This window comes from Scyliorhinus canicula, chromosome 12, assembly GCF_902713615.1.
Source record: "Scyliorhinus canicula chromosome 12, sScyCan1.1, whole genome shotgun sequence".
Taxonomy (NCBI): domain Eukaryota; kingdom Metazoa; phylum Chordata; class Chondrichthyes; order Carcharhiniformes; family Scyliorhinidae; genus Scyliorhinus; species Scyliorhinus canicula.
This window is the reverse complement of record NC_052157.1, coordinates 98,562,730-98,577,522: the sequence shown is the minus strand read 5'-3', so window position 1 is coordinate 98,577,522 and position 14,793 is coordinate 98,562,730. Positions and strand designations below refer to the sequence as shown.

Genomic DNA, 14,793 nt, shown 5'->3' with positions numbered 1-14,793 from the left:
ATCGAACCCGGGTCCTCAGCGCCATGAGGCAGCAAGTGCTAAATATCTATGCTTGTTCCCAGATTCCCTCAATGCTATGATACATAATTGACCACAAATATGGTTCACACAGGGCAATCATCAAAACCTTCACTCAGCCGTTGCCCTGAACATCACAGAGAGGATCAGAAACTCGGTTCCTGAAAGTAGCAGATGTGAACCAGAATGAGGTGCTGGTCACATACTGATCGCATCGTATCCTTCACGTGGCTGATTGTTTTCTCAAATTATTTTTCATTGGCAATGGTTGGAGACACCCAGCCAATTATTTTTATACCCCCTCCCTGATTGCTTGTGTTTATTCCTTGTTGCCAGGGTGCTGGTGGCATTGCCAGTGTGTTTCTAGGGTGCTGGTTAACATTACCAAGCCAGACTATTTAAATATACTTTGCCTTTGACAGACAGAACACCTGTTAGTTAAGAAAGTCCACCAACGACTACTTTCTCAGAAGACTGAGGAAATTTGGCATGTTAGCTACGATCCTCACCAACTTCTACAGATGCACCATATAAATTATTCTTTCTGGTTGTATAGCAGCTTGGCATGGAGCCTGCTCTACTCAAGACCGCAGGAAACTATGAAAGGTCGTGAATGTAGCCCAGTCCATCACGCAAGCCAGCCTCCCATCCATTGACTCTACCTATAATTGCCGCTGCCTCAGAAAGGCAGCCAGCATAATGAAGGACCCCATGCATCCCGGACATACTCTCTTCCACCTCCTTCCATCAGGAAAGAGATACAAAAGTTTGAGGTCACGTACTAACCGACTCAAGAACAGCTTTTTCCCTACTGTCATCAGACTTTTGAATGGACCTACCTCATATTAAGTTGATCTTCTCTCTGCACCTTGCAATAACTGTAACACTATATTCTGCAGTCTCTCCTTCCTTCCTTATGTGCGGTATGCATTGTTTGTACAGCATGCAAGAAACAATACTTTTCACTGTATACTAATACATGTGACAATAATAAATCAAATCAAATAGTATTGTGACTCAGCGAAGTATTGAAGAGAGGAGCGAGGAACATCAAAAAGGGATAACTTTTACATGGATTTCCGAACTAATATTAACCCATGTTTTCTTTTCTTCCAGGTTTGGAGATTAATTACAAATTTTCTGTTTTTTGGTACAGTGGGATTTAATTTTTTGTTTAATATGATATTCCTGTATCCTTTTGACTGCTGTTAAAGTTACATGTCGATATTTCAGCGAACTATTTTTTGGATCAGAATTGAACCATTTGATTTTGCTGATGAATTGAAAGATGTCTATTTATAAATTACACTTGCAGCCGATTACAAAATCCAGTTTAAGGGCAGTGTATACTCCCTCCAAAAACATTTTTTACTTCCGTTATTTTTATTTTGATAATCCTTGCTTTTTCTTAACCATTAACCGCAGATATCGATATTGTCGGATGCTTGAAGAAGGGTCATTCAGGGGGCGAACTGCAGATTTTGTCTTTATGTTTCTCTTTGGTGGATTTTTAATGACCGTATCCTTCAGCCTGTCTAATGTTTATAATTATGTACCATTGAACTACTTTCAGGGATGAGCAAATTAACAATGTTTTTTCAAGAGATGGTAAGGTTTGAATATACAGGAATTCTAGGCACTTTAGAACATAGAACACTACAGCGCAGTACGGGCCCTTCGGCTCTCGATGTTGCGCCGACCTGTGAAACCATCTGAAGCCTATCTGACCTACACTATTCCATTTTCATCCATATGTCTATCCAGTGACCACTTAAATGCCCTTAAAGTTGGCGAGTCTACTACTGTTGCAGGCAGGGCGTTCCACACCCCTACTACTCTCTGAGTAAAGAAACTGCCTCTGACATCTGTCCTATATCTACCACCCTTCAATTTAAAGCTATGTCCCCTCGTGTTGGTCATCACCATCCGAGGAAAAAGACTCTCACTGTCCACCCTATCTAACCCTCTGACTATCTTATGTCTCTATTAAGTCACCTCTCAGCCTTCTCCTCTCTAACGAAAACAACCTCAATTCCCTGAGCCTCTCCTCGTAAGACCTTCCCTCCATACCAGGCAACATCCTAGTAAATCGCCTCTGAACCCTTTCCAAAGCTTCCACATCCTTCCTATAATGTGGTGACCAGAACTGCACGCAGTACTCCAGGTGCGGCCGCACCAGAGTTGTGTACAGCTGCAGCATGACCTTGTGGTTCCGAAACTCAATCCCCCTGCTTATAAAGGCTAGCACACCATATGCCTTCTTAACAGCCCTATTAACCTGGGTGGCAACTTTCAGGGATAATATGTAACTTGTAGATTTGCACAAGACAATCGAGCTTTATGTCATTTACATTCCCTTTTCTCCCATTCCAGTTTGGAAACTGTTGATATCTTGCTGGTATCTGCAGTTCCCCCACTAGTCAAGCTATTCTAACATGGGGGACTCGTGGCTGAGGCTAATCACTCACATTCTCACCTGACAATTTTGACATTTTTCAGCATGGGCAGATTTCCTTCTCTAACGAACATGAGTGAACCAGTTGGGTTTTACAACAATCGACAATGGTTTCATGGTCATCATTACTACTAATAATAATAATTTTTTTATTGTCACAAGTATGAAGTGACTGTGAAAAGCCATTCTGGCACCTGTTCGGGTAAGCTGGTATGAGAATTGAACCCGCGCTGCTGGCCTTGTTCTGCATTACAAACCAGCTGTCTAGCCCACTGAGCTAAACCAGCTAAGACTCTTTTTCAGTTCCAGATTGTGAATGGAGATTAAATTCCACCAGCTGAACTGTTGGGATTTAAACCCGTGCCCCCAGAACATTAGCCTTGACCTCTGGAATACTAATTTAGTAACTGCCATTACCACTACACCACCATCCTCCCCTCCAAGAAGATTAACTAACTCGGCACAAATCCTGAATTACACAAGGACCTTCAGGTTTGTTTGAAGCAACTGTTTACTGGCCTTTGCAAATGAACCACTTCATGGCAATCATGGCTTTGGTCTGATATACTGTAAATTTAATCCATTAGTATCCTAAATGTATCAGGAGTTTCACTTATGGTCTGTGTATCTCTGATTAGCTTCAGTTATAAGCAGAACAGTCCAAGGCAGATTGACAGTGTTTGAAACTGGTTCTCGATGCGTACCTTTAATCTTACCTAACCTCATGGCTCTGTCTCTTGTAGCAGACTGATTGATACATTTTTCTCATTTGTTTAATGCTTAAAAGATTCCATTTTGAATGCTCCTTTTTCAGATGAAGTTGCTTCATTGAACACTTCAACCTAGTACAGGAAAAGGTCAGAAGCAAAAGAAGAGTTAAAGGGAACACAGTAAATTATTGAACCCAAGCTATATGTACACTATGACATGCACCCTCACTGTCTGCACCCTGATCACCCCCCCCCCCCCCCCCCCAAGTCCCCCAACCTGTCTCCTGTTGCACCTCCCTGCCCAATTTCACTTTATTCTCCACATGGACAGAATTCTGATAATCCTGTTGAAAGTTTCGCCGATTATTGTCCTTAACCTTTTGTCAGATTTTTGGCTTGTTTGTTAATCTAGTTTTCCTGGGTCAGGCCTTTACTATAATGCTCGTATACATATGGAGCAGGAGAAATCCTTATGTCAGGATGAACTTTTTTGGGCTGCTTAATTTTCAGGCTCCATTCCTGCCGTGGGTGCTAATGGGCTTCTCATTGTTGCTTGGGAATTCAATCATAGTGGATTTGCTCGGTAAGGAAACAATGTCATGTAAAGAAACAACATTGAATAATGAGTGAGTGGTTTTCTTTGAATTTCAGTGTCTATATATGCATGCTGTATCAACTGATTGTTTGGTGAGGGAGCTGCAGAGAGTTTGTTCCATGTTTACACCTGATGCTATTCCCCATCCAATGCAATGCGTGTAGGTGACTAGCTGATATAAATTTATGATCATCAGCAAAAGGGCAAGGGCAAAAACATTGCACTGGCTCATTAAGATGCGGAATGCCTGATTCAAAGTTCAGATGGGAGCAGAATCCATATAAAGGGGAATGGAGTCATATTTGTAAAAGAAAGATGCGGGGGTGTCAGGGAATAAGACTAGATCCAGTAGCGACTATCAGACACACTGGGCTGAATGACTTTTCATAGAATTTACAGTGCAGAAGGAGGCCATTCAGCCCATCGAGTCTGCACCAGCTCCTGGAAAGAGCACCCTACCCAAGGTTAACACCTCCACCCTATCCCCATAACCCAGTAACCCCACCCAACACTAAGGGCAATTTTGGACACTAAGGGCAATTTATCATGGCCAATCCACCTAACCTGCACATCTTTGGACTGTGGGAGGAAACCGAAGCACCTGGAGGAAACCCACGCACACACGGGGAGGATGTGCAGACTCCGCACAGACAGTGACCCAAACCGGGATCGAACCTGGGACCCTGGAGCTGTGAAGCGGTTGTGCTATCCACAATGCTACCATGCTGCCAATTGAGTGCTTTTGTCTATAGAGTTCTAATTTTGAAAATTATATCCTGATTTTCATGATTCTTCCACCATTATTGTTTTTTAACATAATTTTTATTAAGATTTTCACAAAATATAAACAACAAAACAATATTAATAAAACAACCGCGGTAAAAACACAAGAACAACACCCACCCAACTACAAAAGCAACTGCAAACAAAAGAAAAAACACCCAAACAACAAAAGGGAAAGAGATAACACCCGCCACAACCCCATGTACACAGTTCTCCCTACCACCGAACTAAACCCCCCCCCCCCCCCCCCCCCCCCCCCCCCCCCCCCCCCCCGGTTGCTGCTGCTGCCGGCCTATTTCCCTACCGTTCCGCCAGGAAGTCCAGGAAAGGCTGCCACCGCCTAAAGAACCCTTGTACTGATCCCCTCAGGGCAAATTTCACCTTCTCCAATTTAATGAACCCCGCCATATGATTGATCCAGGCCTCCACGCGGGGCCTCGCATCCTTCCATTGAAGCAAGATCCTCCGCCGGGCTACTAGGGACGCAAAGGCCGGAACACCGGCCTCTTTCGCCTCCTGCACTCCCGGCTCCACTGCAACCCCAAAAATTGCGAGTCCCCAGCCTGGCTTGACCCTGGATACCACCACCTTCGACACCGCCCTTGCTACCCCCTTCCAAAACTCCCCCTGCGCTGGGCATGGTTCGCTGGGCTCCCCGAGCACCTAGCACACCTGTCTTTGCCCCCGAAAAACCTACTCATCCTCGTCCCAGTCATGTGGGCCCTATGCAGCACCTTGCACTGCATAAGGCTAAGCCTCGCACAGGAAGAGAAGGAATTCACTCTCTCCAGGGCATCCGCCCACGTCCCCTCCTCAATCTCCTCACCCAGCTCATCTTCCCATTTCCCTTCAGTTCCTCCACCGAGGCCTCGTCGACCTCGTGCATTACCCGGTATGTGTCCGAAATCCTCCTTCCTCCAACCCACACCCCCGAGAGCACCCTGTCCCGTACCCGCCGTGGGGGCAGCAAGGGGAACCCCTCCACCTGTCGCCTGGCAAACGCCCTAACCTGCATGTACCTAAACATGTTCCCCGGGGGGAGCACAAACTTCCCCTCTAACTCCCCCAAGCTCGCAAACCTCCCCTCCACAAACAGGTCCCTCAACCTCCTAACCTCTATCCTGTGCCAGCCGAGAAATACGCCATCAATGCTCCCTGGGACAAACCAATGGTACCCCCGTATTGGGGCCTCCATCGAGCCCCCCACTTCTCCCCTATACCGCCTCCATTGCCCCCACATATCGAGGGTAGCCGCCACCACCGGGCTCGTGGTATACCTCGTTGGAGGGAGTGGCAACGGCACCGTTACCAGCGCCTCGAGGCTCGTGCCCACACAGGACGCCATCTCCATCCTCTTCCATGCTGCCCCTTCCCCGTCCATTACCCACTTACGCACCATTGCTGCGTTGGCAGCCCAATAGTACCCACAGAGGTTGGGCAATGCCAGCCCCCCCATTCCTGCCCCGTTCCAGGAGCACTCTTCTCACCCTCGGAGTCCCATGCACCCACACAAATCCCGTAATACTCCTGTTGACCCTCCTAAAAAAGGCCTTCGGGATAAGGATGGGGAGGCACTGGAACAGGAACAAAAACCTCGGGACCACTTTCATCTTAACGGACTGCACCCTCCCCGCCAGTGACAGCGGTAACGTATCCCACCTTTTGAACTCCTCCTCCATCTGCTCCACCAACCTTGAGAGGTTGAGCTTGTACAGGGCATCCCAGCCACCTGGACTCCTAGGTACTTGAAGCTCTTCCTGCCTGCTTCAGTGGGAGCCTACCAATCCCCTCCAGCGAGATCGGCCTATATGACCCACACTGCAGAGGGTCCTTGTCCCGCTTCAGGATCAAGGAAATCAGCACCCGTGACTTAGTTGGGGGCAAAGCCCCCCCTCCCTTGCCTCGTTAAAGGTCCGGACCAATAGGGGGCCCAACAGGTCCGCATACCTTTTATAAAATTCCGCCGGAAACCCATTCCGCCTTCTCCGACTGCATGCTCCCTATCCCTTTAACCAACTCCTCCAGCTCGATCGGCGCCCCCAGTCCCTCCACCTACCCCTCCTCCACCCTCGGAAATCGCAGCTTGTCCAAGAAGCGCCCCATTCCACCCCCCTCCACCGGGGGTTCAGACCGGTACAGTTCCCCATAGAAGTCCCTGAAGACCCCATTAACATCTACCCCCCTCCGCACCACCTTCCCAGCTCTATCCGTCACTCCCCCAATCTCCCTGGCCACATCCTGCTTTCGGAGCTGGTGTGCCAGCATCCTGCTCGCCTTCTCCCCATATTCATGCAGCGCCCCCTGTGCTTTCCTCCACTGAGCATCCGCCTTTCTGGTAGATAATAGGTCGAACCTGGCCTGAAGGCTACGCCTCTCCCCCAGCAATCCCTCCCCTGGAGCCTCCGCATATCTCCTATCCACCCTCACCAACTCCCCTATGAGTCTCTCCCTCTCCCTCTGCTCCCCCCCTCTCCCTATGGGTTTGGATGGAAATCAACTCCCCTCTAGTCACCGCCTTCAATGCCTCCCAGACCATCCCCACTCGGACCTCCCCGTTGTCGTTGGCCTCAAGGTACCTCTCAATACACCCCCGAACCCTCTCGGCCACCTCCTCATCTGCCAGCAGCCCCACCTCCAAGCGCCAGAGTGGACGTTGGTCCCTCACCTCCACCAGCCCGAGGTCCACCCAGTGCGGGGCATGATCTGAAATGGCAATGGCAGAGTATTCAACATCCTCCACCCTCGAAACCAGCCCCCTGCTCAGGACAAAAAAATCAATCCTCGAATAGGCCTTATGCATTTGGGAGAAAAACGAGTACTCCCTGGCCCTTGGCCTCGCAAACCTCCAGGGATCCCCCCCCCAATCTGGTCCATAAATCCCCTCAACACCTTAGCTGCTGCCGGCCTCCTACCCGTCCGGGACTTGGATCGATCCAATGTGGGATCCAGCACCGTGTTGAAGTTTCCCACCCCCCATGATCAGGCCCCCCACCTCCAGGTCCAGAATGCGGCCCAACATACGCCGCATAAACCCCGCATCGTCCCAATTTGGGGCGTAAACATTCACCAACACCACCCGCTCCCCCTGCAGCTTACCACTCACCATCACATACCTCCCGCCACTGTCAGCCACCACATTTATGTTATAAATGTTTTTTTATTGAGTTTTCATATTTTATATATGACAAATTACAAGTTATTAGAGAGAGAGGAAAAAAAAGGAAAACACAAAAATTTTTTGCATGAATATTTACAGGTAAGCATCTTCATAACAATAATTCTGGCCGCCCCCTTTAGCCAGCATACATATTTTACATTCCCCAATATGGCCGAGGCACATGTTTATAGGCATTTATTTATAGTTTGGTTTTGGGCCTTGGCTTGCCATCAAACCCCCATACCAAGCCCGTAGCCCCCTCCCCCCGGCTACCTTCCCCCGATTCCCGCCCATTTTCCCCTGGTTCTTGGCCACCCGACTATTCTTCCTCATGTACGTTGGCCACAAACAGGTCCCGGAACAGTTGCATGAATGGCTCCCACGTTCTGTGGAAGCCGTCGTCCGACCCTCGGATGGCGAATTTGATTTTCTCCATTTGGAGAGATTCCGAGAGGTCGGACAGCCAGTCTGCAGCTCTGGGTGGTGCTGCTGACCGCCAGCCAAACAGGATTCTACGGCGGGCAATCAGGGAGGCAAAGGCAAGGGCGTCCGCCCTCCTCCCCAGGAATAGATCTGGCTGGTCTGAAACCCCGAAGACCGCCACTATCGGGCATGGCTCCACCCTCACCCCCACCACTTTGGACATAGCCTCGAAGAAGGCTGTCCAGTACTCCACAAGTCTGGGGCAAGACCAGAACATGTGGGCGTGGTTGGCCGGGCCTCTCTGGCACCGCTCACATTTGTCCTCCACCTCCGGGAAGAACCTACTCATACGGTTTCTCGTTAAGTGGGCTCTATGTACCACTTTTAGTTGCGTCAGGCTGAGCCTTGCGCACGTGGAGGTGGAGTTGACCCTATGCAGTGCTTCGCTCCAGAGTCCCCACCCTATCTCCATCCCCAGGTCGTCCTCCCATTTCCTTCTTGTTGCGTCCAGTACGGTGTCGTCCCTGTCTACCAGTCGGTCATACATGTCACTACAGTTCCCTTTCTCTAGGATACTTGCGTCCAGTAGGTCTTCCAATAGTGTCTGTCGTGGCGGTTGTGGGTACGTCCTTGTCTCCTTTCGTAGGAAGTTTTTGAGCTGCAGGTATCGTAGCTCGTTCCCCCCAGCTAGCTGAAATTTCTCTGTCAGTTCGTCCAGTGTTGCGATCCTGTCGTCCGTGTATAGGTCCCTGACTGTCAGTGTCCCCCCGTCCTGCCTCCACCTTTTGAAGGTGGCGTCGGTCAGTGCTGGTTTGAACCTATGGTTGTTGCAGATGGGAGCCTTGTCCGACATTTTGTTCAGGCCAAATTGCTGCCGCAGTTGGTTCCAGGATTGGAGGGTGGCTGTCACCACTGGGCTGGTGGAGTGTTTTTTGGGTGGGGATGGGAGTGCTGCCGTGGCGAGGGCCCGGAGGGAGGTTCCCATGCAGGAGGCCTCCTCCGCACGCACCCACTCGGCTTCTGGCTCCTGGATCCATCCCCTTACTCGCTCGGCTGTTGCCACCCAGTGGTAGAATTGTAGATTCGGGAGGGCTAGCCCCCCCCTGGATTTTGTTTTTTGTATGACCTTCTTTGGGATCCTAGCATTTTTACCCCCCCATACGAACGCCATGATATGTTTGTCCAGCGCTTTGAAAAAGGCCTTGGGGATGTAGATCGGAATGGATCTAAACAGGAAAAGGAACCTGGGCAGTACGTTCATTTTGATCGTCTGGACTCTCCCCGCGAGGGAGAGCGGGAGTGTGTTCCATCTTTGCAGGTCCTTTTTAACTTCCTCCGTCAGGCTGGTGAGGCAGCCACCACATTTAACGCCTCAAACGTCACCTTCTTCGCCACCAGGATCGCCACCCCCCGATACTTCTCATCCAGCCCTGAGTGAAATACTTGGCCCAACCATCCCTTCCTCAGCCGAACCTGGTCCGCCACTTTCAGGTGTGTCTCTGGGAGCACGGCCACATCCGCCTTCAGCCCCTTAAAGTGCGCAAACACCGAGGCCCGTTTGACCGGCCCATTCAGCCACCTCACATTCCAGGTTATCAGCCGGATCAGAGGGCTTCCTGCCCCCCTCCCCTGCCGATTAGCCATATCCCATCCCCTGCCCACCACTGGCCAGCGTCCCCCGCTCTGCCAGTTCCCCACGGCGGCAAACCCCCCCAAATTCTTCCGCCTCGACCGGTTATCCAGCTCCTTGAACCGCTCCAGCCACCTTTTATGGAGCGCCTCGTGCATCTCCACCTTCCCCGCGACGGCGACGGCCTCATCCTCCCTTTCGGAGGCCTGCTTCTGCAGCTCCCGGATCGCGGCACCCTGGGCTGTCTGAGTCTCCATCAGCTCTCTGGTGGTAGCCTTCAGCGACTCCAGCAGCTCCACCTTAAGCTCCTGGAAGCAGCGCAGCAGAGTCTCCTGCTGCTCCTGCGCCCACTGCCTCCACTCCTCCGGGCCTCCACCGGCTGCCATTTTGCTTTTCTTCCCCCGCTGTTCCAGGGATGCTTCCACCGTTTTTCTTCTTACCCCACTCCTGGTCCGGACCATAGGACCGTAGTGATCGACGAAGTTCCGTTGGGGGCCCTGAAAAGAGCCCCAAAGTCCGTTATTCGTAGGAGCTGCCGAATGTGCGGCTTAGCTCCGCATTACCGCCACCGGAAGTCCGATCCTTCCACCATTATACCCATACAAGAACAAGGAAACAAAAAAACTGGCAAAGAGCTCTTCATCCAGCATTTGCTCAGGTGGGAATGGTTCGTCAACCAGGATTAAGGAAGTTGCGTGTGAATCTTTCACCCTCTTTTACCCCAATCACCCTTTTCCCCAATGAGTCAGCAGCTACAACTAAATACTCAAAAACAACTGCTTCCCAGCCTGGGTAAACTTAACATCAAACCCTCCTTTGGTGGCCTGCCTAGTCTGAGGAGACTCAGCCACCTTTTGAAATAATGCGTAAAATTCTCCATTTGGAATTCCCAGACTGAATTGTGTATGGTTTGCATTCCTTTTGGGGGTGCAATTTGAGGAGCGATGCAGAATATGCTAATGGTACAGCACACTCCTGGCGCGGATTTTATGCAATTCCTGGTTTTAACCGCTGGGGCCGGAGTTATCACCAGAGTCTGGCGGCTGATGCTGTTTTTAAGCACTCCACTTATCACACACTCACTGCAGCCACCAAGATGGTTCAGAGAAGACCTGCCCCCAAGGTCAACGAAAGAAGTTAGCGGCTGTATAAAACTAAAAGAAAGTTCTAACAAAAATGCAAAACATGGCACAAATCCGGACGAATGGCATAGATGCAAAGACCAGTAAAGGGTTACAAAGCAGTTTATATGAGCTACTAAAAGAGATTCGGAAAGGAAACTTGCAAGAGACATCAAAATCAGTCAGAAGAAATTTTAAAATTATATAAAGGGAAAGCGGGTGGTGAAGAGGAATGTAGGCCCTCTAAAAGCTTTTCTGGGGCAGGGTTGACCTCTAAGAAGAGGAATGGGTTGCATCTGAACTGGAGGGGATCAACCTCCTGGTGGGCAGATTTACTAGTGCTACAAGGGAGGATTTGAATTAGATTGGTAAGGGGTGGGACCCTCAGCAGCAGGGAAGCAAATGAGGGGCTGAAAGGAGATACAGTATTTAGCAACGGCAAGCTGAATAGACATGATAGGCAGGAACATTGCAGGGAGTGGGGAAAACCTGTTGGATTAAATTGCATCCATTTCAATGCAAGAGTGCTGACAGGTAAGGCTGATGAACTCATGGATAAGTACGTGGGACTGGGATATTATAGCCATAATTGAAACATGCTAATGGAGGGACGGGACTGGCTGCTTTTTTAGAAATTTAGAGAACCCCATTGTTTTTTTTCCAATTCGGCAATTTAGCGTGGCCAATCCACCTAACCTGCATATCTTTGGGTTGTGGGGGTGAAACCCACGCAGACACGGGGAGAATGTGCAAAATCCAAACGGACAGTGACCCAGGGCCGGGATTCGAACCCGGGTCCTCAGCGGCGCAGTCCCAGTGCTAACCACTGCGCCACATGCCACCTAGGACTGGCAGCTTAATGTTACAGGGTACAGGTGCTTTAGACAGGACAGCAGTGGAGGAAAGAGAGGAGGGGGAGTTGCAATTTTGATTAAGGGGAGCACCACGGCAGCAGTCAAAAATGAAATAACCAAGGTAACATCCAGGGAGGCTTTGTAGGTGGAAATAAGGTGGGGAAGGTGACCTTATTGGGGTTGTACTATAGGCTCCCAAATAGTCAACTGGAATTAGAAGAACGAACATGTAGGGAGATTGGGTAGACTTGTAGGTGTAACAGGGTTGTCACAGTAGGGAATTTTAATTTTCCTAACATAGGCTGGGACTGCCATAGTGTTAAGGGCTTAGATGGGGTGGAATTTGTTTGGTGTGTTCAGGAAAGTTTCCTCAGGCAGTATGTGGAGGGTAATACTCAGGAAAGGGCAAAGCCTGACCTACCCTTGGGAAATAGGGCAGGGTAAGTGACTGAGGTGATGGTGGGGGACCACTTTGGGACCAGGGACCATAGTTCTAAGAATTTTAAAATAGTTTTGGAAAAGGACAAAACTGATTCACAGGTGCAAGTTCTGAATTGGGGCAGGGAAAAATGTGATAGAATTAGACAGAAGCTAGCAAGGGATGATTGGTGTAGCTTGTTTGAGGGCAAAGGGGTCTCCGGCAAGTGGGAGGCCTTTGAAAGTGAAATGGCCAGAGTTCAGGGTCTGGATGTTCCGGTTTGGGTGAAGGGCAAGGCTGGCAGGAGTAGGAAACCCTGGATGACAAAACATATTGAGGTTTTGGCCAGGAAATAGAAGAAGGCACGGCTCAGGTACAAGCAGCTGGAATCAAGGGATTCCCTGTAGGTGTACAGGGGATACAGGAATATACTCAAGAAGGAAATTAGGAGGGCAAGAAGTGCATGAGGTAGCTTTGGCCGAGAGGATTAAAGTGAATCCAAAGGGACTCTTTAAGTATATTAAAAGAATAACTGGGGAGAAATTAGCACCCCTCAAGGACCAAGATGGACACATATGCGTGGAACTGAAGGAGATGGGCGAGTTTCTCAATTAATATTTCTCCTCTGCGTCTACCGTGGAGAAAAACACAAAGACTTGGGAACCTGGGAAGGTTAGTGGTGATATATTGGGGACAGTTTGCATTTCAGTAGAGGAGGTGATGGACGTATTAAAATGTATGAAGGTGGATAAATCTGGCCTTGACCAGGTCAATCCAAAAACACTGCGTGAGGCTAGAGAAGAAATTGTGAGAGCCCTGGCTGAGATATTTGTATCATCATTAGCCATGGGTGAGGTACCAAAAGACTGAAGGGTAGCAAATGTTATGCCCTTATTTAAGAAGATCTGAAAAGAAAAACCTGGGAATTATAGACCGATAAGCCTAACATCTATGGCGGGTAAGTTACCAGAGGGGATTCTGAGGGATAGGATATACAGGAATTTGGAAAGACAGGGTTTGATTAGGAGTAGTCAACACAGCTTTGTGCATGGGAGAACATGCCTTACAAATTTGTTAGAGTTCTTTGCTGAAGCGAATAGGAAGGTTGATGAGGGCAGGGCAGTAGATGTACTCTATATGAACTTCAGTAAGGCCTTTCATGAAGTTCTACATTGTTAGGCTGCTCTGGAAGGTTTGATCACGTTAGGGTTGGGGCAGCACGGTAGCACAGTGGTTAGCACTGTCACCACAGCTCCAGGGTCCCAGATTCGATTCTCGGCTTGGGTAACTGCGTGGAGTCTGCACGTACTCGTGTCTGTGTGGGGTTCTTCCGGGTGCTCCGGTTTCCCCCCACAGTCCAAAGATGTGCAGGTTAGGTGGATTGGCCATGCTAAATTACCCTTAGTGTCCAAAAGATTTGGTGGGGTTGCTGTTGTGGGCTTAAGTGGGGTGCTCTTTCTAAGGGCTGGTGCAGACTCGATAGGCCGAATGACCACCACCTTCACTTGATTCTATGATCACATGGAATCCAGGGAGAGCTGACAAATTGGCCTTGATAGTCGGAAGCAGATGGTAATGGTGGGAGGATGCTTGTCAGATTAGAGGCCTGTGACTCGTGTGTCTCGGGGGTCAGTGCTGGAATCATTGCTGTTTGTAATCTATAGCAACAATTTGGATGAGAATGTGCAAGGCATGATCAGTAAGTTTGCAGATGACATTAAAATAGGTGGTATTGTAGACAATGAGGAATATTATCAAAAATTGCAGCAGGATTTTGATCAACTGGGGAAGTGGGCCGAGAAATGGCAAATGGAGTTCAGTACAGATAAGTGCTAGGTGTTGCATTTTGGAAAATCTAATCAAGGTATGACATTCACGTGAATTGTAGGACCTTGGGGAGTATTGTGGAACAGAGGAACCTTGGATTTCAGGTGCATGGCTCTCTAAAGGTGAAGTCACAGGTAGATAGGGAAGTGAAGAAGGCTTTTGTCGTGCTGACCTTCATCAGTCAGGGCATTCAGTGTAGAAGTTGGGAAGTTATGTTTTGCAATTGTACAGGACGTTGGTGAGACTGCACCTGGAGTATTGTGTTCAGCTTTGGTGGCCTTGATGTTATTAAACTGAAGAGAGTGTGGAAGAAATTTACAAGGATGTTGCCAGGACTCAAGGGAACGTAATTATAGGGAGAGATTGGACAGGCTAGGACTTGTTCTTTGGAGCGTAGGAGACTGAGGAGTGATCTTATAGAGGTGTATAAGATCACGGGAGGCATGGATAGGGTGAATGCACTCGGTCTTTTTCCCAGGGTTGGGGAATCAAGAACTAGAGGGCAAAGGTTTAAGTTAAGAGGGAAAAGAATTCATGGGAACCTGCGGAGCAAAGTTTTTACACCAAGGGTGTTAGGTTTGTGGAATGAGCTGCGGGAGGAAGTGGTTGAGGCAGGGACATTGACAACATTTAAAAGAGATTTGGACAGATACATGGATAGGAAAGATTGAGAGGGATATGGGCCAAATGCAGGCAAATGGGGTTAGCTTAGATGGGCTTTTTGGTTGACATGGAGCAGTTTGGACCAAAGGGCCTGTCTCCGTGCCATAGATTCTATGAAAAATTGAAAATGGAAATATTG

At 49.1% G+C, this 14,793-nt stretch overlaps 1 protein-coding gene across 1 annotated transcript in view; it reads left to right on the top strand.

The window, feature by feature from the left end:
• LOC119974563 (derlin-2-like) overlaps positions 1 to 14,793 on the top strand; it is a 78,169-nt gene that overhangs the window by 18,048 nt on the left and 45,328 nt on the right. Inside the window, exons 3-5 of the mRNA XM_038813556.1 lie at positions 1,135 to 1,208; positions 1,444 to 1,537; positions 3,571 to 3,809. Of these exons, the coding sequence (XP_038669484.1) occupies positions 1,198 to 1,208; positions 1,444 to 1,537; positions 3,571 to 3,809 (344 nt within the window). The 5' untranslated portion in view covers positions 1,135 to 1,197. The remainder of the gene's footprint in view (positions 1 to 1,134; positions 1,209 to 1,443; positions 1,538 to 3,570; positions 3,810 to 14,793) is intronic.